Raw genomic sequence first — 25,020 nt, forward strand, 5'->3', positions numbered from 1 at the left:
TGTACTGTTAAAATCTAACTGTAAATTCTTTTTTAGATTTGGCTTTTAAAGAAAAAGTAACCTTCTACAACTTATCAAACTCTATTTTCAAGTAGACTAGAAAATAATTTATGACCCGAAGGACCAGACGTGAATTGACGTTCAATTAAACCAGATAAAAACTCTCCTTATTACTCCTCTCTCTCACCATTATATTATTTTTCTCTCTCCTGTATTTTCATCAACATTTTTTTCTTCAACATCTTTAACGAGTAATAGTAAAGACAAAGTTGAATAATAAAGAAGAGGAGAGAAAAGATAAAGGAAAGTTGATGAAAAATATAATAAGGAGGTCATCTGAACATTTTGCAAAGACAAGGGGCAACGGGGAAAACATATACTCCAATTACGGGGGCAATATGAAAATAATCCTATCAATAAAGCAGAATAGAGGTACATCAGTAAATGATGCAAAATTAATACATATTAGTATTAATATCAATTATTCTCTGAAGCTAGGGCAGAGTTCATAAAAGTAGGAAACCTGTAATATCCAGTTTATTAACAGCAGCATTTCCCTGTTTAGCCGGTAAACTCCATATCTATTCTCTCCCATCTCTCCAACTCAATTTTTTTTATCTAATTCCGTTTCCCCCATTGTTTCAGAAAAGTTAGAGAGAGAAACAACTTAAATTATATAAAATACAGACTTGAATTTTTACAAAGTTAGATAGAAAAAAAAAACCCAAAACGGAGAAAGAAGGAGATCTTCTCCCCCGTTTTATTCCTTGAATGTTTCGACGGAATCTAGAGAGAGAGAAGATTTTTCATTTATTGAATCCGTTGTTCTCTCCAATAATTGTCAGTTTATCGTTATTATTCTTTTTTGATCGGTGATCTAGACAGGAGGTTTTTTCCCTTTAGAGTATTTTTTTTTTCTTCTGATGATGATCTGTTCGTTGTTTCGGATGAATTAGTAAAAGAAGAATTTGAAGGTGAGGTTGAATTCTGTGGTGATTCGATATGAAGATGATTTTGGTGTATTATAGAAATTGTCTGTAATTTGTATGTATTAAAATAGAGCTTCGAGCTTGATTTTTGTATTGACGGCGGGAATCGATGGAGGTTGATTCATCAATGGCGGCAGAAACCGATCGAGATCCGTTGCAAAATCAAGACCTTAATTCAGATTCTTCATCGATTTCTTCCATCGATAGACCTAGCGAGCAGCTTGGCGATACTGATTCAGGTGGTTTAACAGCTACATCGTCGTCTTCATCTCAACAGCAGCAAGGTTCTTCGGTAGCTGGACCAAGGCCGGCACCGACGTACTCCGTCGTTAATGCTGTAATAGAGAAGAAAGAGGATGGACCAGGGTCAAGATGTGGCCATACTTTAACTGCAGTTGCAGCTGTTGGAGAAGAAGGCACACCGGGTTATATTGGACCTCGCCTGATTCTTTTTGGTGGTGCTACTGCTCTTGAAGGCAATTCTGCAGCTTCTGGTCCACCTTCTCCCGCCGGAGGTGCTGGTATAAGTAAGTGAATTACATAATCTCTTCAATTTTGAAGTTTCTTCGTGTTCTTTTACCTGCTATGAGATTGCTCAGCTAAGCATTTTATCATTTTATTCTGTTCTTTTCCAATTATGTTCCCCTCTTTTGATGAAAAACCCTAATGATTTGGCTTTTCAAATAATCCAAGATTCTCAGTTTGAAATATATTGAACTAGATTGAATCCTATAAAACCTTATTGGAAGAGATAGACGACTTCCTTCTATCTTTTCAGGCAACTCATTAGGTAAAATATTAAGGAAAGGGAGATTGAAAAACCCTAGCTCTTTTGAGTTTCTAATTGTTGAGCTTCTTTAATGATGAAAATATATTCAACAAGATTGGGTTTTATTTTTAACTTAGTGGAGCTATAGAGGAGTGACGTATTTTACGATAACGGTTTTTCGTGAAACAAAAAGGAAAGAATCAAGTGAAAAGAAACTTATAAGTGGTCTTTCCGCAAATGACGTAGCGATTGTAACTATTGATTTGCAGGACTAGCGGGTGCAACTGCTGATGTCCACTGTTATGACGTGTTATCCAATAAATGGTCTAGGTAAGCTTAGTAATGTCTTATATTATTGGTTATAAATGCTGCCTTTACCATTCGCATGTGGTGGATTTATTGATTCCAGAAACTTTCTATTTTCTGCTTTTCATAGGCTTCTTCCTTTGGGAGAACCACCGTCACCGAGGGCAGCCCATGTGGCAACTGCTGTGGGTACCATGGTGGTTATTCAGGTTAGAACAAAGGCTAAATAGCTAATATACACATTTTTCTTGCATATATCTTGTCATTTGATAAAATGTATGATTTACCTTTGCTCAGGGTGGAATCGGTCCTGCAGGTTTATCGGCAGAGGATCTACACGTTCTTGACCTCACACAACAGCGCCCCCGATGGCACAGGTGACTTTTTAGTAGGGCTGCTTGAACATACTTTGAGTTATACTCATCTTAGTTTGTCTGAAGTATACTTCGAATGTTGCCTGCTCTTCTAATAGGGTTATTGTTCAAGGACCTGGACCAGGGCCACGATATGGACATGTTATGGCTCTTGTGGGGCAAAGATTTCTCCTTGCAATTGGTGGAAATGATGGTTAGGGAACTTATTTTGAACTTTACTTCACCACATGTGCAACGAGAATTTGTTGTACTTTGAGGTTTTTACTGAATTTTTGAAAATGTTGTTCTATATTAGGGAAGCGACCTTTGGCCGATGTTTGGGCTCTAGATACAGCTGCCAAGCCTTATGAATGGCGTAAACTGGAACCGGAAGGGGAAGTTCCTCCGCCATGCATGTAAGTTCCTAATATGAATCTTTTAACAGTAAAAGTAAATTAATTATTAAATTCCATTGTTAGCTGTGATAAAGATTATCTCTACATTCAGATTGTTTATGCCGTTTTTAGTTAAACATAGATCTATACCAAAAGTGACACGCTTGATAGTTCCTTAATGTTATACAACATCTTCTAGCAGTTACAATCATTATTAGAAAAATATGAACTCAGAAATGATTCGTGATCCTACAAAACGTGGGTTTCAAGTCCACCTAGTAGTTCCAAGTTCTTAAATGTCTCTGTGACTGTGTTACCAAATATTCTTTGAGAAGTTTAACGACATGAAGCATATATTCTTAAAAAACATTGTGTGAGGTGGAATATTAGCTAGCATGTTGTTTTAAGAAAAGGATTTAGGCAAATTTTTGATGTCTGCAATTTGAGTTAATTAATGACTAACCGGCAAACTGCGCTTTCTTGTGTATTAATTGTATGTTGGGTGTAGTTGAAAAATGAAATAACTTCCAAATCTTCTAAGGTAAATTACTTCAGAAGAAATTTGGTGTTTCTGAAACGACTATACACAGAAATATTTTTAGCTATTCAGCAGAAGTTTGGGTTTCATGAATTAATTATACAGAACGGAACAGAAATATTGGAGAAAGGATTACCACGTGTTTGAAGGGGAGAATAGGCGAACAATATTAAATGCCTTTTTTCAACTTCAGGAAACACCCAAATACTTCTCATTCAGTTGGTATTGAGATGTTTGGATTAACCATATTGGTTTCTTTATTTATTGTACTCATTGAGATTTTATTTGTTTGGTCTAGTAGGTGTTACTATTGCATTGTTAGATGCTGAGGTTAGCCTTAGAATTCATTTGATTATGTAGTGTTGTTACGTCATTTCTGAGTGGTTTTTTTCTGTTGTTAAATTCTCTCATTTTCACTGTAGAAACCCGTCAGCTTATTACAAAAACCTGGCATCTGAATGCGCTGGTGTTTGACTGATTTTCAGGAGAACCCGGAAGTGTATTAAGAAATTCCTCAGAATTATTATTTTACTAACTCAATGTATTTGCTTTGTAAGTGTGTGCATGTTAAACATGTGTCAACTGTACATTGAAGTAAAAACAATATTTTCCTGGAGCAGCATGTTAAAGTAGACAGTAGGTAAATTTAATGGGATCACACGTGAAACATGCAATCCATATTTACCGTTACTCTCTATTTGGGTTGAGTTGCTAAACTGTATATCGCGAAACTATGAACATTTGTTTTTGACAGGAGAATGGTACTAACAAGATGATTATTTCACTTTTTTTTTTTGAAAATTTGAATTAATATTAAAACGAAAAAGAGCTAGTTTTTAAACTTAGCAGCTAGTTTTTCTTTAATAAAAAAGAAGTTAAGACTTAGCTAGTTGCTATACACTTATCTTCCTGCTTATCTTATTATGCCAAGTACTGATGCGAGAAATGTTTATTTATCTCGATCTATTTTAATAGGTATGCTACTGCAAGTGCACGATCTGATGGTCTTCTTTTGCTTTGCGGAGGAAGGGACGCAAGTAGTGTGGTGAGCTAAAATGAGAACTGCCTAAACGGCATTTGTGTCATATATAGCTATTCATGTTTGGATCTGTTCCCTGAAATCTGCATTGTATGCACATTATCCTTTTTACATCAGAGAGGATATTAACACAAATTTTGAATTATGTACAGTAATTCAAAATTCTCCATTTCTTGAGGAAAGAATTCTAGTGACAAATCTACTCTGGGAGGATATTAACACAAATTTTGAATTATGTACAGTAATTTTCTCCTTAAGGTCCTTCAATAGTATTAATTGACTTCCATAACTTCTAATCTGTTAGCGATTCTTTCGCAGCAGCAAAAATTTGAGAAACTGTCAATTTAGCCAGGATGCCCTTGTAAAGTACAAAACAGATCAGAACAGAACATGGTCGACATATTGCGGAATGAATCAAACTACTTTGACCTTCACTGTGAAATAATAGAGAGAGAAGACCCTAATAAGTAAGAGAGACATGGAAATTCTGGGAAGAACCCAATTATTCAACTTTCTACCGACTACCATATAAGTAAGACATGAAAATTCAAGGTTGAATAGTTGGGTTCCTCCCAGAATTTTCATTGACCTTCACTTAGGTATTAAGACAGAGGAAAACTGGTAACCTTAAGAAGAGTGGTCCCTAGTCCAAAGTAGGACTGTTTGAAAAGATCAGAAATTAGGAGAGCAGTGGCAAAGGACAAAGGATAGGAGGAGCATTTGCTCCTTCCTCAGTGAAGGCATTCGGCATGAAAATCGTCCCCTATGAACCACACAGTAACTCTGGTGTAGCAAGAGCTATAACTTTGAATCTAGTTAGGTTTATCAGGGCCTAGTTCTATGGCTGTGGACTCTTTAGGTGAACTAGAACAAACCCGAAGGTGAAGCTGAACGGCAAAGGTTATCTTTACTCCATCATGCACTATTGCACTGGATCATGGAAGAAACCTCTACTGTTCAAGTGTTTCTGCTATAAAGACTTAAAGAGTACTTGATATAATTACCAACTAAACTGCACTTTTTGTTAGCACAGCAGAAATATACAGCTAAGTAGTCCACATAATGAACATAATATTGGGGTAGTGTTACTTAAACCAACCATTTGAAATATTTGCCCTTATTCTGCATCTGTTAATCAGTTTGTGTAAAATTAACCTCTTTTTGTTGGTTTTATCATACAATTTTCTAGGGAAGAAAGTCAGTTTATCCTGTTAATTGTATTTCTTCCTGTGCAGCCAATGGCAAGTGCATATGGTCTTGCAAAGCACAGGGATGGTCGGTGGGAATGGGCAATTGCTCCTGGTGTATCTCCATCGCCAAGATATCAGCACGCAGCAGTGAGTTTTCTTGTATTTTGTTCATTAATCTGTTTTTATCTGCAACCGGATTATTTTTCACTTACCCTTATTACACTCTCTAGGTTTTTGTTAATGCACGACTTCATGTATCTGGAGGTGCACTAGGTGGTGGTCGCATGGTAGAAGACTCCTCAAGTGTTGCAGGTACTCTCAGTTTCCCCGGAGGGACATTTTCTTGGGGGATTTTTTTTACTATACTTATGAAGCATAGGGTATATGATAGTAGATGGTTTAACTTTGGCCTAGATAAATAACATATCTTGTTTTACTTGTTTATTTCCCCTAGCGGTGGTTGCATCACTCTACTTTGCCACGTACCGTATTTTAACATATTTCTGTTAGTTCTTAAACAGTGCCAATATATAGTATTATACTAAACCTAATTATTGTAATAGATTTAGTATGCACTTGATTCTCATCTGCAATAGTTCGACTCCCCTTTGAGGACATATATAACAGCCTATTAACCAAAACCAGCATAGTATGAACACAAGAAAAGAAAAATCATTTAAGTGTTTGACTGCAATTTTGAGGAAAACAAAGTATTATAATTCTCTCTTATGTTTTTCTCCAAAACCTGGAAACGTAGTTTGGTTCTAGCGTTTAATGTGTTAGGACATGAAAAAGAAAAAGATTACCATAGCATTTGACTACATATCTGAGGAAAGTAATGAACTTTAGTTCTACGTGCTTGTCTCTAAAACCAGTAACGAGATTATGTATTATAGGCTTATGCATATGTGAGGTCAGACATGTCAAAGACTACAATGTAATAATTAACAATTCACAAATTAATTGGACTTGGATAAATAGATATACATATCTGAGGTACCTTGCTTGCTTTTGATCCTACCCATCTGTGAAATGCAATGGTCTGTAACTCTGTATAAAGAATATGTGCTTTGGTCTAATAATCATCATCCCAGACCTCTTAGTAAGATGTGCAACTGAGAACTTGGAATTGTTGAGTATTAGCTCAAAAAGTGTCCATTTAATTATTGAAGTCCATTTAATGATTGAAGAAGACAAACTTATCACTAACGAAACTAAATGAGATTTCAATTTTCTAGCATCATATCACCCTGAAGAAGCCTGCTGACCTAATAATGGTAGCAAGGAATGAAATTTCGGAAGATATGAAAATGGAAATATTTCGGTCATTTCGACCGAAATATTTCAAAATTTATTTCCTTGACAAGGCATTGTTAAGATAAATTTTGTTAAATTTTGGTAGACATGAAAATGGAAATATTTCGGTCATATTTCAAATTTTTAATTCCTTGAACGATAGATGGATGTGTGATACTTTTTAAGCTGGTTTTTAACTTCAGAATATCAATAATCCCTGAACAACAGGTGTTGTTTACTGTTATCTCATATTCTTTTCTTCTTGTTTAGTGCTGGATACTGCAGCAGGAGTTTGGTGTGACACAAAAGCTGTTGTGACAACTCCTAGGACAGGAAGATATAGTGCTGACGCAGCTGGTGGAGATGCAGCTGTCGAATTGACGAGGCGCTGTAGGCACGCTGCTGCTTCTATTGGTGACCTGATCTTCATTTATGGCGGACTACGTGGTGGTAGGATATGAAATTGGCTTTCTGCCTTTATTGTTTCAAAGTACCAAGTAGGTGAATGATTATAATATAACTGTTTGTATTGCTTTAGCAGAGTAGCATCTGCTTAAATCCCTATAGTAAACCCATCACTGCACAGATATAAATATTATTTTCTTAATATTAATTCAAATTGTTAAAAAAAAGGTGAATGATTTTGTACAGTGTCTCCTTTTAGATCAAGAAAGCAAGTACTTACTTTCTATTACGTTTTGATAATTTTCACTTGGAAAGAATGAACTAGTCACTGTTAGTCTGTTACCATCACTTCGTATACACTATATTAGAATGTTATAATTATCATGTTCGTAGAGGTTATAGCTAGGAGTCCAAGTTTGGGTCTGTTTCCGCAAGTTTCCTTGAGTTGTGGGAAGACTAAAACTGTAAAGTGGACCCTAAGGACTGGGGCGGTGCACTTAATTTGCTATTTTTTTTTTTTAATTTCATTCCAGAAGAGAGCTAATAGTACCTTGCTTTCTTTCTTTCTTTCTTTTTATGCTTTAACTTGCTTTGAGATTCATAGAAAATTTAGTTACTTATTCTAGCAAAAGCTTCTAAGGTGTTAAGTTATATATATTTACATCTAGATTTTCTAAGCAGGGTTATTTCTCTTCTTCCTCACCGAGGTTGATGTAAAATTCCATTATGAACTATATGGTTCTGTTTGGAGCCCAAGCTAGTCTTGTTGTAGATCTGATGTCCCAATTGGAATTAGCCATTGAACTGGTATTGAGAGAGGGTTACTCACCGAAGCACAGTTTATAAAATGTGACCAGTGGAATAGCCTTTTTGATGTTTAGCCTACAAAACAATCTGATCTGTTACTATTTTTTCCCTCCCAAAGTATTACATGGCATGCGAAAGGCAAGATTCTATAGCAACTATAAGAATCAGGGTTAACCTCAAAATTTCTAAAAACAGGTATAAAATACTTCATCTAAAAGAAACTGGCACGAGGATTTCAGTAGTACTTTAAAGTAGAATTTTGAAAACCTGGACAGTGTTTACTCACAGTGTCTTGGGCCTGGGCATCGTCCTGGACAGTGTTCACATTCTTGGTACTTTGGTAGTGCCATTACTATATTAAAAAACTCGTAATCCCATAAGAAAAGCCAAGTTCATATAGCTTCTTTCAACCATACCTACTTAATGACTCGTAGCATTATGGTACTATAACCTGTATTTGATTGAAGTATCAAACTTACTCCATTTTTGTGCATATAGGGCTTTTGCTGGATGATCTACTCGTTGCTGAAGATCAGGCTTCTGCTGAAACAACATCTGGAGCTTCACATGCCGCTTCAGCTCCTGCTACATCCAATGTACAGGCTGGAAGGTTAACTGGAAGATATGGGTTCCTTGATGACAGAACAAGGCAAGGAATTTCCGAAACAACTGCTGATGGGTCAGTTGCACTAGGAAGTCCTGTGGCTCCTCCTGCAAACGGGGATATGTACACTGATATAAGCACTGAAAATGCCATGCTTCAGGGACCTAGGTGAGCTATAATACCTTCATTAGTGGATGGATATGCTAATTATCGAATCAGGATCTTTGTTTTCTCTAGTCTCTGGATGTACTTAGAATAGATAATGCTGCAGGAGACAAAGCAAAGGCTTTGAGTACTTGGTTGAAGCCTCAGCTGCAGAAGCTGAGGCTATTACTGCTGCACTTGCTGCAGCCAAAGCCCGACAAGTTAATGGAGAAGCTGAACAACTACCAGAGAGGGATCGTGGGGCAGAGGCTACCTCAAGTGGAAAAGATATGTCTACACTGATTAAAATGCAAGATTCTAATATGACAAATAACACCCCTGCTCTTGGTGTTCGACTACATCACCGAGCGGTCAGTATAACTATTCTATACCCATCTGCAATTTTCTCTGATGTTGGTTTGGCATTATAAAAGACATAGTTACCATGGTTCTGTGTGCTGCTCTAAGTCGTCCAATGGATGCAGGTTGTTGTAGCTGCAGAGACTGGGGGAGCTTTAGGTGGTATGGTCAGACAGCTCTCAATTGATCAATTTGAAAACGAAGGACGGAGAGTTATATATGGTACTCAAGAGAGTGCAACTGCTGCTAGGAAGTTATTTGATAGGCAAATGTCCATTAATAGTGTGCCAAAGAAGGTAACCTTATATTTCCCCGGATTGATGAGAAGATAAAGAAAAACTGTTCATGTAGATGTAGGTTTGCATGACAATCATACTATTTGGAGAAGAAAATTCATTAGGCATCTAGTATCATAATAGTTTTGCTTGGAGGTTCCTTATCTACAGGCTTCCGGATGTAGTTCTGAAATGGAAGCAGTAGATGATTTTATCGATTTTGAGTACCAAGTCTCTCAAAATGAAAGTGAATTTGAAAATGCCAACTCTTCTTCTTCGTTCTCTTCCTAGAATTAAAGAGAAAATCTGATGAGCATGCTATGCAATATAGAACTACCCGTGGTTTAGGTTGAGCTTCAATATTTGTTGTATTTTGTTACTTGATTCCCTTTCAATTAAATTATTATATGACGCAGTTCATTTCTCGACCAGCAATTCAATTCACGATCTGGAGTGTCTCGTGTCTAGTCCATTTCTCTATTTGGCCAATCACCAATTAGACAATCCCCCTACGGTGGTCAATTGTCATTTTTATGCATTCCTTATTTCTGGAACTCCGATGCCTTCATAATCCTTTTTTTTCTTTATACCATTTCTCAGGTGATAGCACATCTTCTAAAGCCACGTGGATGGAAGCCTCCTGTGCGTCGGCAGTTTTTCTTAGATTGCAATGAAATGGCAGATCTTTGTGATAGTGCAGAACGGATATTTTCTATTGAACCAACTGTTTTACAAATCAAGGCGCCTGTAAAGATATTTGGTGACTTGCATGGGCAATTTGGGGATCTCATGCGCCTCTTTGATGAGTATGGATCTCCATCAACCGCTGGAGACATATCGTAAGTCCCTTCACCTGAATTTCAATGCCCTCATTTTCATGTTTTCTCAGTATGGATCTCCTCTATTTTCTCTTTCTAAAATGAAATGCTTGCTTTTTTTACACTTTCATCTCCGATTTGAAACCACTTTGAGACGAAGAAAAAAGGAAGATAGAGGTTCCATATCTCCAGGTTAATGATTTCCATTGAGCAGGCCAAACATAGGCATCACTCTGGTGATTAAGAGACAAAATTTTACATGTGTGCATATCTTAGGATAAAAATGAATGGCAACAACAACCACTGAAGGTTTGTCTGAGACGTCAAAAGAAGGATCTAAAGCCCAAATTTTGATTTGGCATGTCCTAGATTAAGGATCCATTTGGGAGCTTGAATAGTTTGGGAGTAACCAAATTGGTTCCGCTTTGTAAATATTATTGGGGTGGTCAAGTGCAGCCAAACATCTTTAATGTCTTTGGTGTACCTTATAATGTCTTTAATACCTTAGCACTTTAGAAGATCAAAAGTCTAGAAGTAAAGATAGTATGGGATGTCAAGGGTTAGGTTAATGCTTTAAGGGTTGTCTTCATGCTGTTTGAGGACAGTCAATATTTTCTTATCAGTAGCTATTAAAGCTACCTATATTTGTGATGCAAATATACCTCTGAGTGACGCCTAAGGGTTCTAGCTTTTACCAGTGTGATACTAGTGGTTATTTATCTTATAATACAATTATTTTCTTCTTCAGTTCCCTTTCTCAATTTCTGGCCTACATCTTAGCTTTGGAAAACCGGGCATATTGAAAAATTTATTTATTTAGCACCGCCTCGATCTTCCTTACAATACAATTATTTTCTTCTTCAATTCCCTTTCTCGTATTCTGTCCTACATCTAAGCTTTGGAAAACCTGGCATATTGAAAGATAAATTGAATTGTTTCAAAAAAAGATAAATTGAATTAGCACCGTCTCAATCTTCCATGTATGTTTTCTAGAGCTTCTGAAGTTTTGACGAGATGATGCTCATGCTCTTTCCTTTTGTATTTGATGTTCAATGTTTCCAAACTGGTATATTGGATATTAATGTGTGTAGAATCTTGGAGGGCTATAAACCTACATCACTCCAGCTAGAGTCAGATTTCCTTTAGGCTTTATCCATTATGTTTGTTATGTTCGACATATAGGTATATCGACTATCTTTTCTTGGGTGATTATGTTGACCGGGGACAACACAGTTTGGAAACTATTACTCTTCTGCTGTCTTTGAAGGTATGACTAGTGTATATCCGACTCATAGTTCTTTCCTTATACTCTCTTGTTTCCTTTTTAATTTCTTTTCCGGAATTGAGATTAGCTAAAAATAACCTGCATTACTTTTCGGATTTCAGGTTGAGTATCCACATAATGTACATTTAATTCGTGGAAACCATGAAGCCGCTGACATAAATGCGTTATTTGGCTTCCGCATTGAGTGCATTGAGCGCATGGTATGTCGTTTAAATGTAAAAGCATATATAAGTTTTATTCCTCGTGTCAGCTTCTTGCTCTTGTCAACATTATCCTCTTGATGATAGGGCGAACGAGATGGAATCTGGGCTTGGCATCGAATAAACCGGTTGTTTAATTGGCTACCTCTGGCGGCCCTTATTGAAAAGAAAATCATTTGCATGCATGGTGGAATTGGTCGGTCGATCAATCATATCGAACAAATAGAGAGCCTTCAACGTCCTATAACAATGGAAGCAGGCTCAGTTGTTCTTATGGATTTATTATGGTTAGTTCATTCAGTTTTATTCTTCTTTTTCATTCGGATAAATTTGCCACTTCATATTATTAGGTTTGTGAGTCATAATTTTATTTTGAATTCCATTTTTCAGGTCCGACCCTACAGAGAATGACAGTGTTGAAGGGCTACGGCCGAACGCTAGAGGTCCTGGTTTAGTTACTTTTGGGGTTAGTTCAACTCTTTTTATCTCTCTTGTAGTTGGTATTGACAATAATATTAGAGGCATTGAATCCATATAGTTATGTTTCAGTATCCAAATAGAAGTTGCATGTATCACGAGAAATTTGACCAATGATCAGTGGTTGAGAGGAAATTCTAGAATTGTTGGAAACACGTATGTTCTGTTTTTTTGTTTGGTATGGTTCACCGACTTGAATGTAGCAGAAATAAGAAATAAATCTGAATGTTAGATGTTCAACAATGTTACTGAATGTGTCTCGTAAAATTGGGGTATGTGGAACCTTTAAGATAGATATTTCATATAGAGTGCTGCTGTTCTATTGTTTTGGCTCACTCCTTCTAGTTATATACCTTTGCATATTATCCCCTAAAAAGCAAAGAAAGGAAGTTGAAACAACTCCAATTTAGAGCTTCCATAGAAAGAGGTGATGGATTTCAAGTTATTTGTCTTGATCTGATCGCTTACTTGCTTTTCGGCTTTACATTGTTTATTGTCATTCATTCTTATTCATGCTTGTTATCGTTTTGTGCTTATAAAATTAAAATTTGGCCACTTATAGTACTATGGAATTTCTCTAGTTAACTTTAGAGTTTAGATCTTGTTCCAAGTAATATTTTTTCATGTGTCATGGAGTTATGCTGTGCTGTTCCTATTTTTTTTTCCTTCACGGGATCTGAAAATTCTCAATATAATTGTATGTGCTTTGTAGCCGGATCGTGTTATGGAGTTCTGCAACAACAATAATCTACAGTTGATTGTACGTGCACATGAGTGTGTAATGGACGGTTTTGAACGTTTCGCTCAGGGACATCTGATTACTCTTTTCTCAGCCACCAATTATTGTGGTACAATCGCTTCTCACATTCTTTTCCATGATTCTATGTGAATTAAACTATTTTCCAATTCAGCCTGTAAAGTTCATCTCATTTTTAATTGCTTATTGCAGGTACTGCAAATAATGCAGGAGCTATCCTAGTATTAGGAAGAGACCTTGTAGTGGTTCCAAAACTCATTCATCCTTTACCACCAGCGATTACCTCACCCGAGACATCCCCGGAGCGCCACGTGGATGATACATGGATGCAGGTATCCTGCATGTTCTTTTTCCTTCTTTATTTTTAACCAACTTCACTGACCTTTTTTCTAATAAGTTTGTGAGCATCCAACTTAAAGCCAATTGGCTATGAGTAAAGACACTCAATATATTTTGCACTTGTTCATGAGCCTCTCCCTTGCCCACGTGGGACTGTTCTCACAGACTCACGAACCTTTCACATGTGGCCCTCTTTAAACCTAAAACATGCCCAGTCGTAAAGATCTACTCCACAACAAACATGGTTTCACTATGTATGAAGAACAAGATTACAGAGATCTCTCGAGAACTCCATATGCTTGAAATCATGCGCCCGTTCTTTTACCCAAAAAATAAGAAATAGAATGCTTCCGTTGCAATGATAGCCGTCCTTAAAAAATTGTTTATCGGATTCAGGTTTGAGATCGACCTGTATTCTAGACACATTTTCAAAAATGAGTTTGTGAGTTTCCGACTCGAGACCAATTAGGAATGAGTAGAGATGCCTTGAATATTGTTTACATGGTCATGGGACTTCCCTTTCTGCATGGTGAGACTATTATCATACACTCTTGCGGTCTTGCCTTGATTCATTTGTTCGTTCTTCTTGTGAAATCAGGAGCTTAATGCTAACAGACCACCGACACCAACCAGAGGCCGACCTCAAACTACAAATGATCGTGGTTCTCTTGCATGGATATAAAGATCTCTTCAAACGTTTGATATTCACTCAATGGTTAAGGGAAAAAGCCCAATATTATGCTTTCGGGTACTGTTTGGGCTTCTCAAGTATTATATAAGTTTCTTGCTACATGTAATTTTGTTCTTGGATCTAAGTTTGCAGCTTCGGAAGGAGAGTTATTTGTTCGGTTGCATGTAGGAGAAAGAAATGACAAACCAGGAGGGTTTATAAGATTGTAAAACCAGAAAGGTGTATATGATGGGATCAGTCACTGATCACTGAACAAGAACTTCTCAGCATCGTGTAAATTGAGCCATAAGCAAGTAAGCGTGTTTCTTCTCTCTCATTTGTAGTTGGTGTGTGTTTTATTAGATTATTGTTTCTTTCATTTTTTTGGTTCTTTAGCCATTTTTGCACAATGACATATAAAGCCTTAATCAGTGTATTATTTAATGTGAAAAATATATTTATGTTAAGCAATGGAGTGTTGGTTTATGATACTGCTCCTATTATGGCTTAAATACTACTATATTTTTTCATATACAACTTCATGGTTCTTGGATCCAAAAAATGGGCCCAAATAGACCAAATGTTCACCCATGAAGCAAAACTCAACCAAAGTCTATTACATTTTCAAAACCGTATCAAGTTCAATACGAGACCTCTATGAAATCTCTAGGCAACAAAAGGTCTCCCAAATATGCACACGTCTTTCCAACACAATTAAAGAAACTCGGAAAATCCAAAATGGGTGTGGGCAATCATTTGGAATATGCAAACACCATCCGTCGTAAAATTGTTTCTGTAGAAATGTTGCACTAGAGTTCTACCAGTTAAAAAATGAAAGAGTTAAATACACAGGAAATAATATTAATTTTAATACATGTCGTCAACTAATAGTAGAACATGTGTTATTATAACAGGCCGACTTGTCGTTTTAACTTTCTAGGCTCTAAATAAAATTTCAAAAAAATTTTGAAAGGCAATCTCAATACTCTTTTTTTAAGGTCAAAAATACTTTTTGTTTAAAAGGGAAATGAGAACACGAAGTTTTTTCAATGGTTAAAAGGGAAAATGAGCAGGGGCAGGTTGGTCAAGGTACTGCTGCGGGACAAGCCGTAGAGGGTATCGCGAGACAACCAGAGGCAGAGGGTAAAATACGAGGTACTTTGTTGCTTAGTCTGGCTTTTATGGAAGCTTTAGCAATTTATGGGCTGGTCGTGGCATTAGCACTTTTATTTGCGAATCCTTTTGTTTAATCTTAGAAATTTGACAGTTTTTTCTTATTTTATTGCCTTGAATTTGCCACTTATTTTTTTGAATTATATCAAGATTTCACTCCTACAATCACTTTGGATGGTTCGGTGTTTTGATGATCCCTACCTTATTGACCGCAACTTCTGTATTTATTATCGCCTTCATTGCTGCTCCTCCAGTAGATATTGATGGTATTCGTGAACCTGTTTCTGGGTCTCTACTTTATGGAAACAATATCATCTCTGGTGCTATTATTCCTACTTCCGCAGCTATAGGTTTGCATTTTTACCCGATATGGGAAGCAGCATCCGTTGATGAATGGTTATACAATGGCGGTCCTTATGAGCTAATTGTTCTACACTTCTTACTTGGTGTAGCTTGTTACATGGGTCGTGAGTGGGAACAATGTAGGGGCCGTGTGGTCACGTGCCCCCACGGTCCAAGGTGAGTTTTCAATTAAATGAGGTTAAACCGGCTATAAAAAAATCGAAGTAACATTTCTGTACAAAGATTAGGCCTTAGCCTGCTGAGTGAGAGTGAGTGGAAAGCGTAAGAGGTAGGTATTCGACTCCCTCCAAGCTTTTGTATTTCTTCCTTATAAGTCCGTACTTTCAAATAAGTTCATGTTTGGGTCTTTTTGTTGTTTCTCGTGACCTTTGCTAATCTATTTTCTCCATATTATTATTATGTCTTCTTTTTTGTTTTTTCATTTTTCTTACATATGTACATACTAGGTAGAGCCCGTGCCTACGGGACAGAGTTTCAAACATAAAATGTAATTTTTAGGACACTTGAAATAACATTTTTTTATGATCATCATCCATTGAATAATATTAATAAAACACAAAAGATGATTATGAGATATTCGTACCTAACATTGTAGATAAAGATATGAAATTACCATATTATCCAAAAGGATTGAACTTCCGGTACATTAGTTGATAAGAATACACCAGCCAGAGCTAATATTATTCCATGGCCAAAAATATTGAAGTTACGGGACATTAGTCGTTCTTTGGACAAACATTGGATGATTCCATGGCCAAATTTGACAGGTTTGTACGCACACCATAATCATTAATCAAAGCATTATGTCTTTGACCTGCAAGACAAAGTCAAAGTATAAACATTAGAGAAGCTTAACCATAATTTTGTATTTGGAATAATTTCAAAAGTTCCAATTCTACACATTTCTTAGATGTTAGGTTAGATTTTCCTTGTCCTTATAGTTTTAGACAAAGAGTTCTGAATGTATATCTGAAGAGACGAACACTACAGACAAAAACATTTGGCCAATGAAATCCAAGCAGAATAATACAATCTATTACATTCTTTCAAATAAATGTACCAAGACCTTGAATTAGACATGCCAAATTAACATTTGAGGGTTGAAAGAAAACAAAAATTATCTTGGGTTAATTCCATTTTGGCCCCCTAAAGATGACCAACTGACCAAAATGCCCCCCTAAAGATGACCAGCTTCCAATATGACCCCCTTTTTCATTTTTCCGTCTTTTGCTCCGTTAGACGTTAGTGAGCTGGCAATTTCTTGACAAATTTACCCCTGCCCATATCTACCCATATCTTTGATGACGCACATCAAATTTTTATGTTCCCAAGGTTGTCAAATCAATTCAAATCAAGTTTAATTTTCAATTTTGATACCCCCACACCTAACACCTCTAGTTATAACCTTTCACAATTACACCCTCCTGTAGCATCTCCTTGTGGTCAGTTTGTGGTTCAATTTCACAATTATCTTATTTGGTCTCTATAATTCACCATATTATACCTGAAGTTTGGGTTGAAATAACAGCCACATCATTTTTGTCCAAAACCCAATATATACACGACATAATCTACATTTTCATTTTAATTTGACTATCACTAACATTACCTTAATGATGGTATTATATGAATTTTAATAAGGAAATTATAACTTATCAGACAGTTAAAAGTTGAAACATTAGTAATTCTCGTTCCACCTCACCGAAGTTACTCCAATCCAAGGCATATAAAAATTATTGTGTAAGAAGTCTACCGTTTGGCTTCCATTTTCACTTTGTAAGCCAGCTCTTGATTTGTTCAAAATTGTTACATAGATGGGATGAAATGCAAAACTTGTCAATTAGTTAACATGAATAATAAACTAATAGAGTAGTATGAACTTACTAATTAAATGTTCAATTACCCATTTAATGTGTTTAGAACAAACAACAAGTCACCAATAAAACAGAGGGTTGTGTCTACTGTCAAGATCGTTAAAACTTAAAAGGATAATCATAAGTAGTAGTAGTAGTATGAATATTAGATCAGAGAAGATATTGAACAACTCTTCCAGAAAAAACTACCCTGTCCCTATGTCGTTTATTCCAAATGTTATGAATAAACAGGAACGGGAGGAGTATATAGTTGTAGTTACAATTCTCTCTCTCTTTCTCTCTCTTGGTACGTTACAGTCTTCATCAGATCTGTCTTGCTCTTCCAAGTTCCAAGTTTCAGAATTTATTTTTCATTTCTCTATTTCTTCTTCTTCTTCTACTTCTTCTACTTCTTATTTATAACTACTTCTTCTTGTCTCTATATATCTCTGATCTTGTGAATCACATGTTTTGTTCAGAAATAATGAAATCCCATTCCACAATGGAACTCCATAAGTCACAAATCGGTATACGTCGGTGAATAATTTTCGACTAATTCTTCCTCGTGAACACAATTCGCCATTATTGTCAATGTTTGATGATGATGATAACTTGATGAGATAGCTCTAATGTTATTCTTATGATCATGACTTTGATCATAACTCTGGCTGCCGGAGTAAGCTACCCAGAATATGTTTATGGTAAGAAGTTGAAGGGGTATTTATGGTGATATTTTGGGTATCAAAATTGAAAATTAAACTTGATTTGAATTCATTTGATAACCTTGGGAACATAAAGATTTGATGTGCGTCATCAAAGATATTGGTAGATACTGGCAGGGATAAATTTGTCAAGAAATTGCCAGCTCACTAACGTCTAACGGAGCAAAAGACGGAAAAACGAAAAAGGGGGCCATATTAGAAGCTGGTCATCTTTAGGGGGCCATTTTGGTCAGTTGGTCATCTTTAGGGGGCCAAAATATAATTAACCCAATTATCTTCACCAAATCAAAGAGACATGACAATGCATCATCATAACATGAAGCTATCCAGAACAAACTAACCAAGGAAATAGAATAAGTAGAATAAGCCAATGAAGGTGAGAAAGAAGTGGCAGGTGCGACTGTTTGATCTTGGCAATTACCATGAGTTCAGTGAAAGATGTTGTGGTAATAATTGGTTTCTTATTAGGCTTATGATATATGCTCACTTGTGATCATCTTCTAACCTTTCTCACAGTTACCTCCATAACCACTTACGGAAAAAAAATGAACATGATCTATCAAGCCTAACTTTGTTTCTCCATTGGTATAGTTGTGTTGCAGTAACTGTAGTTTTCTTTGCTTACTATCAAGATTCAAAATAACGTTTGGTTCTTCTAATTACTTAATAAAATACTTCAAATTTTTTGTCTATTAGGATACTTGAACCTGATTTAGTTTTTATTTTTTGTTATTCTAATTATAGACTGATAAAACAAACGTAAAAAAAAAAAAAAAAAAAAAAAAAAAAAAACAGAATATGGATATAAGGAATAGAATACGAATATATCTTAATGAGGGGAACATGAGCAGTTAAGATGAAGATGTATCTAAAGGCTATAATTTTTCATGATCTATTATGAACATTGTGGACGGGTAGAAAGTCACACAGTTAGAGAGATCGTTAGGTGGGCACCAGCAACTAGGCTTCGGGCCTTCAAATAGACAGGTCGACGGGCAGAAGGTGGGTTCTGGTAGTCGGGTAGATGGGTAGGCAAACGTCAGAGAAGAAAACAGCTACTGTCGGGATAACGTCATGGTAGAAAATCGGTACCAGTAGGTGTAAACCTGCACAAGGGAAACACAACCGTGAAGTCCAAGGGGGCACCGGAGATGGTGTCGGCCAAGGACCCTCCGATGGTCAAGTCAGTAACTTAGTTCGATGTAATAAAGTGAATAAGCCGAAGATAGAGTTACTGATGATGGTAGAGTCGTTGTAGCTTCGGGGTGGCACGACTCGTAGAGTGGTCGGAGCTCGATTATATGGAATGGTGAGTTGTGGTAGCTTCTGGACTACTTGATCAGCAGAGTAGACTTGTGGTTATGGAAGAGTACGATTCTGCTTACAGAAGGGTAGATCTCTGCTTGCGGAAGGGTAGTCTTCTGCTTACAGAAGGACAAACTAACGAGGAATGAGATAAACGAGAAGCCTCTAGCAAGTTTCGATGTGGTTTCGTGGAAGCTTCTAGCCGGAATCTCTGCCTTAGGCTAGCTTAGACCAGAGGTCGTCGGGGTAGGTGATTTGTCGGAGCTTAGTATAGAATGAGTGAAGTGATCGGAGTAGAGCTTCTAGAGTGCTAAGTAGAGAATAAGTAAGTAGTTTTCGAGTGAGAGTCTGAACCCCTTCCAAGAGTGAGGCTTCCCCTATTTATAAAGTGTAGAGGATAGTAACCGCTCTTGGGGGCGCAGGGTTGTTAGATCTGCAATAGTAGGATCGCACTAGACTGCTTCCGTAGCCGTTGATCTCTTGAGAGGGAAGGGTAGCCTTACGATACCCGTTGCCCTAGCATGTTCGTTGCCAGTAGAAATGGTCCACTACTCCTTTAAAGTAGCGCAAGACTCGGTCTTCTACCATGACTCCAACGTGTAGCGGAATGCTAGGATTGGACTGACTCAATCTCTAACAACTTGGCCACGTGTACGCACAACTAGCTGGAGTGTGGATGGATCGTCATGGCAGACCTTATCTTGGCGTGCCAGGAGTGTGGGCTTGGGTAAGCCTGCTTAGACTTCTTGGGCTTGCGAGGCGTATTGGGCTTTCGGTGGGCTTCCTTGCTAGACCATAGAGGCTACTGAAGGCACTCCTCTCGTGTTACTCGAGGGTGGGCGCATACGAAAGGCCCAATGCTATTTTTTTGCCAATACAGTTTGTCCCCCACTCCCTGAGTTAGCGAGTGGCTGACTTAGGGAGTAGTTGTAGCTGGAACCATTAGAATCGTATACGGAGGCTTTGTATCGTTGTTTCGTTTTCCCGTGTGGTACGCCAGAGCGTTTTGACATGAGTCAGATGGAGCGGTACCATAACTGGTGGGTAGCGAGTCAAGGTGACTCGTAATTCAAAGAGAGAGACGGATGCTAGAACATCGGCCACGTTCGGGACGTGGCAAGTCGGGGGGGAGATAGCCCGGTCGAGCGGGCTGAAGAGGAGCGGCTCGCCGAGCTAGACGCGTGGGCAGGAGCGTCCTGCCCTGCTGGGACGTGCAGGGCAGGCGCGTCCTGCCCTGTCCCAAGCATTCTCCTATTGCGATTTTTTTGTTTTTTTTTTTTTTTGTTTTTTAAAGTATATATATATATATATACACTAGAGAAGGGTTACCTGAGGTTTTTGTTCCCGGATCTTTGGTTCGGTAACCCGGTTCAGCACGTGACGACCAGTGTTGTCCTTTCGACCTTAAGTTTTCGCAAAATTACTCCGCCAAGTTCTGCTCTTCCTGGCGGCATCTCGTCCATAACGCCTTTGAAGGTTGTAGACGAGCCGTGTAGCAATGAGATGTGTCGGACGACGTGGTCCGCTTAATTTACTTTTCCACTCATATATAAGGGGATGAGGGGTCTTGGACCCTTGTGGTTTGTTGGAGTCATTTTTGGAGTGGAGTTTGGAGAAAAAGGTAGGAGAGAGAAACTTGAAGATTTTGAGGTAATCTTCGAATTTTTTTTCAGCGTTCTTCGTGTTCTTCATATGTTGGTAGAAAAACTTATATTTTGATCTTCTCAGCAACAATTTGTAGCATGTTTTCCATATTTTGATCTTATGTTAGTGTAGGGTTCCACCAAATCATGTTTCTTGCTTGCCATGTTAGTAAAGTGAACTTGACATACGCATGCCAGAAAATGTGTAACGGCGGGGTAGAATCACGCTAGGCTTGTGGTAGCCATGCAAGCTAGGATAGAGATTTCTTACCATGACTATGTAGGCTGGGGTAGCCATATGCTTGCCTTGCTTTACTCTTATAGTAGGCGTAGGATTCAGCCAAATTATGTTCTCTGCATGCTCTATTAGTGTAGTGAACTTAACATATCCATGGCAGAAAATGTGTGGTGGCAGAGTAGAATCACGCTAGGCAGAAAATGTGTAACAACAGGGTAGAATCATGTTGGGCTTGTAGTTGCCAAGTTAGCTAGGGTAGGACCTTGTTGCCGCCACCGCGAGGGCTAGGCTAGATCCTTGGTGGAAGTACCTTATTCTTACTCGGACGTGTGCTCCATAGGATGGACGAACGGGCAGACGACTCTTCTAGTGGGTACGATGGGGCTTCGACACAAGATGGAGTTAGCTCGCGTGTCCCTGCCGGGCGACCTGTGGTGTTGATAAACCCTCCATCTGCTATTACCGACACATGTTTGAAGAAACTCAAGAAGAAATACAAGATACCTAAGGATGTGAAGCTTAGAGCACCTGGGCCGTCTGAATTGGTAGACAGTGATATGCCAGGTTGGGTTTCTCTATACGAGCATTTCTTCGAAAGTGGCCTCCGGCTCCCAATCCCTACCTTGGTGTATGATATCATTAGGCGGTTCGAGATTCACCCATCCCAGCTGATGCCCAATGCTTGGAGGGTTCTGCTGTGTCTCGACCAGTTGGCTGGGCCGGGTAGGGGATTGCATGGAGATGATGTGTCTGCATTCTACCTCCTGAAACTCGACAAGGTTCGGTATCAGTTTCGCATCCGAGATGGTAGGACCCATGTGGTGACAGGCATGCCTACCAGAGAGAGGCGACGATACGACCGGTACTTCTTCGCGCAGGGTCCTAGCTTGTTTGGTGGGCGTGATATGTCGTGGATGCCTCCGGGGTGGAGACTTGCTAGTGGGTGATATTTATTGTTTGTTTGTCGATGTTGCGTGAGTTTTGCCGTTTCCTGCCTTACTTGGTCTAACCGTGTTAGTTCATGTAGATAGCGGGCAGGGGAACGAAATTGACTTTGTAGCACGGGACGCTGTTAGGCTTTTCGACTTCTGCCTGACTCTTAGCCCTATCGAGAGGCATTGGGAGGTCATACTTGGGCATAAGAGAGTTGACGAAGTGACCCTTGGTATGCGCTTTATCCTCTTTGCATCTCGTTGTTCCGTTTTCTTGCCTTTGGTGTTTTTAAAGTAGTATGTGCTTACTTTCCTTCAAAGGACGTTATGCCGAAGAAGAGGTATCGTATGCCCGAGGTTGCTGGTGCTAGAAGAGCAGCTGCCGCAGGTACGGCAGTGTCGCCTCCTCATCCTCTACGCATCCGTCTCAGGCCTTCTGCCGCTCATTCCCCTTCTGTTGCAAGTGCTGAACCGTTGCCTATGACCGTGGCTCCCTCGACGAGTAGCAGTAGCAGTGTAGTGCGTTTCGAGGTGCCTTCATCATCGTCAGTGCTTCACGATCCTTCTTTCGTGCCACAGGTAGTCCCTCACTTGCTCATGGAGGAGGACAGGCCAGGCTTTAGGGAGATGGGGTATGGCGGGACCATGGACTGGTCTATGACCCAGGCTTATCGGGTTTGTATTCCTTCTTTCTTACTTAGGTGTGTTCAGCATTCCTCGTATCGATTTGTTATCTAACGTTGTGTTTTTATGTGCTTCCGTCGCAGGCTTTGTCTGGCATGGGTCATGCTAGAGATCTTCAAGACCAGCAAATTACCGAGTGGAAGCAGAAATACCACGCAGAGCATCTTCTCGTCGAGGAGAAATCTCGCCTTGCTGAGGAGCAGACTCGTCTTGCCGAAGAGCAGGCTCGTCTTGCCGAGGAGCAGAGGCGTCTTGCTGAAGAGTTCAAAGGCAAGTTGAAGGTGAAAACAGACGAGTTCGATGAGGCGGTTGAGGATCACGGGGCGCGGGTACAGATACATGCAAGGGGCACGCTTATGCGGGAGTACGTGGCAGGGAGGCACCTTACCGAGTGAGACCTGGCTGGCACAATTGCACTTCTTGACCAACAGGAGGCAGAGGATAGGGCGATCGAAGAGGCAGAACAGGCTCAAGCTAGGGCTAGAGCGTCGGGTAGTCGTGCCCGTTGAGTTGTGCTACCATTGGGCTAGCTTCTCCTACTGAGCGGTAGTTAGATTTACTTTCTTTTGCTTACCCATGGGGCTATGTCAGGACTACTATGTTGTTGGTTTGCGTTAAACTTAGACTTTTGGAAGATTGTAGTATCCTTGGTTGCCCATGGGGCATGTTAGACTTTTTGTGGGATGACTCCCCTTGTTATTCGGATTTTTGGGTTTTCCTTTGACAAATGATGTATGTTGCTTTAACCATGCCTTAACTATGCTTTATTGATATCTTGCTGATGCACCCGAAAAGGTTGCACACCCAAGCGGAGGTATCAAGTAGTAATCCGGCAAAGCCGGAGTCGATCCAAGGATAGGAAGGTAGTTTGGATATCGAAGGGTCTTATCCCTCGGTCTAGATATTAAATGCTAACTTAAACTAAAAAAGAAAGGAAGAAAGATGAATAAGGGGTTTTGGTTGAAAGAGTAACAAAAGAATAAAGCGAGTAAAACTAACTAAACAATAAATGTAAATGGGCAAAAGAGATTCGAGAGAAGAGGCGGAGGAACAAGAGTCGGGAGACGGTAAGACTCGATTCGGGCAACAAATAGGCGAAAGAGGCGTCGAAGTCCGGGAATCCATAATAATAAACCTACGACTACGTATGATCCAATCTAATGTGTCGAAGTATAATCGATGTTCGACTCCAAAAGTAGATGTTTCTAAGTACTACGTATATCCGGAGATCATACTTAGTCAAACAAACGCCTAATTCGGTTAATCCCGAGTCAACGAGAGTGTCGCCTAGTCGCCTAACTATGTGAAGTGCATGACAAGACACATGAAATTATGACTTAGACTACTATCGATATCGAATACCTCGTTTCGTCTATTAACTATGTGAAGTGCTTGACAAGACACATGAAAATACGATCAAAACGATAATCGAATCAAATGAACATCAATTCATAATCAAAACATCAAATCATATCAAACATAATCACAAATTCATCACATTTCATCTCATATAATCGACACACTTGATTTAGCTAACATGGTGAATAAGTAATAAATGAAAAGAAGATGATGAGAAATCCCCCTTTTTCGATGTGGCTCGAGGCTAGGTTCGTCGAGAAAAATGAGTCTCTAAGTATAGTCGATCTCCCCGTAGCAATTTCCTGGATTTCCCTTTAATAGTGAACTTTGGGTGTCCCCGATTAAAAATCAGATTTCCCCATAGCACCCATCATCATCTTCTCCATCTCAAGAACATCCACCATTAAAGCTTCACCAAGCTTTCTCTCTCTAAAGATTTTTCACCCAAAATCAAATCAAACTACATGGGAAGATAGACCAAGACATGGGGAGTAAAAGCCCTAAGGTTTTGAATCAAGAAAGTTGCCGGAACACCACGAAAATCCGATCAAAGAAAGTTAGGTTTCCGGCCAAAATCAAGATTTCCGGCCAAAGGAAGCTTAGATCCGGCCCATAGATGCTGTCCCGTGCCATCTTGGAAGCATCCCGAGCAGGTTACTCGCCATCCCGTGCTGCTGTCCGGCCGTCCCGTGAAGTCCCGTGAGAATATGCTGCTGTCCGGCCGTCCTTGCC

The 25,020-nt window shown here is 38.9% G+C and overlaps 1 protein-coding gene across 2 annotated transcripts in view; it reads left to right on the top strand.

Moving 5' to 3' along the window:
• Positions 1 to 302: 302 nt before the first annotated feature.
• The window catches only part of LOC147549788 (serine/threonine-protein phosphatase BSL3-like), a 78,461-nt gene continuing 53,743 nt past the window's right edge, over positions 303 to 25,020 (top strand). Inside the window, exons 1-21 of one of the 2 annotated variants that reach the window (XM_086666635.1) lie at positions 303 to 1,516; positions 2,028 to 2,088; positions 2,195 to 2,273; positions 2,362 to 2,441; positions 2,537 to 2,631; positions 2,734 to 2,833; positions 4,326 to 4,395; positions 5,625 to 5,726; positions 5,810 to 5,891; positions 7,146 to 7,325; positions 8,586 to 8,859; positions 8,963 to 9,206; positions 9,321 to 9,491; positions 10,071 to 10,309; positions 11,471 to 11,555; positions 11,675 to 11,773; positions 11,861 to 12,060; positions 12,164 to 12,239; positions 12,963 to 13,098; positions 13,200 to 13,339; positions 13,945 to 14,505. In XM_086666635.1, coding sequence (XP_086522761.1) covers positions 1,099 to 1,516; positions 2,028 to 2,088; positions 2,195 to 2,273; positions 2,362 to 2,441; positions 2,537 to 2,631; positions 2,734 to 2,833; positions 4,326 to 4,395; positions 5,625 to 5,726; positions 5,810 to 5,891; positions 7,146 to 7,325; positions 8,586 to 8,859; positions 8,963 to 9,206; positions 9,321 to 9,491; positions 10,071 to 10,309; positions 11,471 to 11,555; positions 11,675 to 11,773; positions 11,861 to 12,060; positions 12,164 to 12,239; positions 12,963 to 13,098; positions 13,200 to 13,339; positions 13,945 to 14,028 — 3,015 coding nt within the window. In that variant the 5' untranslated portion in view covers positions 303 to 1,098 and the 3' untranslated portion in view covers positions 14,029 to 14,505. Of the gene's footprint in view, positions 1,517 to 2,027; positions 2,089 to 2,194; positions 2,274 to 2,361; positions 2,442 to 2,536; positions 2,632 to 2,733; positions 2,834 to 4,325; positions 4,396 to 5,624; positions 5,727 to 5,809; positions 5,892 to 7,145; positions 7,326 to 8,585; positions 8,860 to 8,962; positions 9,207 to 9,320; positions 9,492 to 10,070; positions 10,310 to 11,470; positions 11,556 to 11,674; positions 11,774 to 11,860; positions 12,061 to 12,163; positions 12,240 to 12,962; positions 13,136 to 13,199; positions 13,340 to 13,944; positions 14,506 to 25,020 lie in introns of those variants that run through there. The other variant, XM_086666636.1, reaches the window with a different exon arrangement.

Source organism: Eschscholzia californica, unplaced genomic scaffold (genome assembly GCF_041429995.1).
Source record: "Eschscholzia californica isolate CP2 unplaced genomic scaffold, dmEscCali1.0.p SCAF_3, whole genome shotgun sequence".
Lineage (NCBI taxonomy): Eukaryota > Viridiplantae > Streptophyta > Magnoliopsida > Ranunculales > Papaveraceae > Eschscholzia > Eschscholzia californica.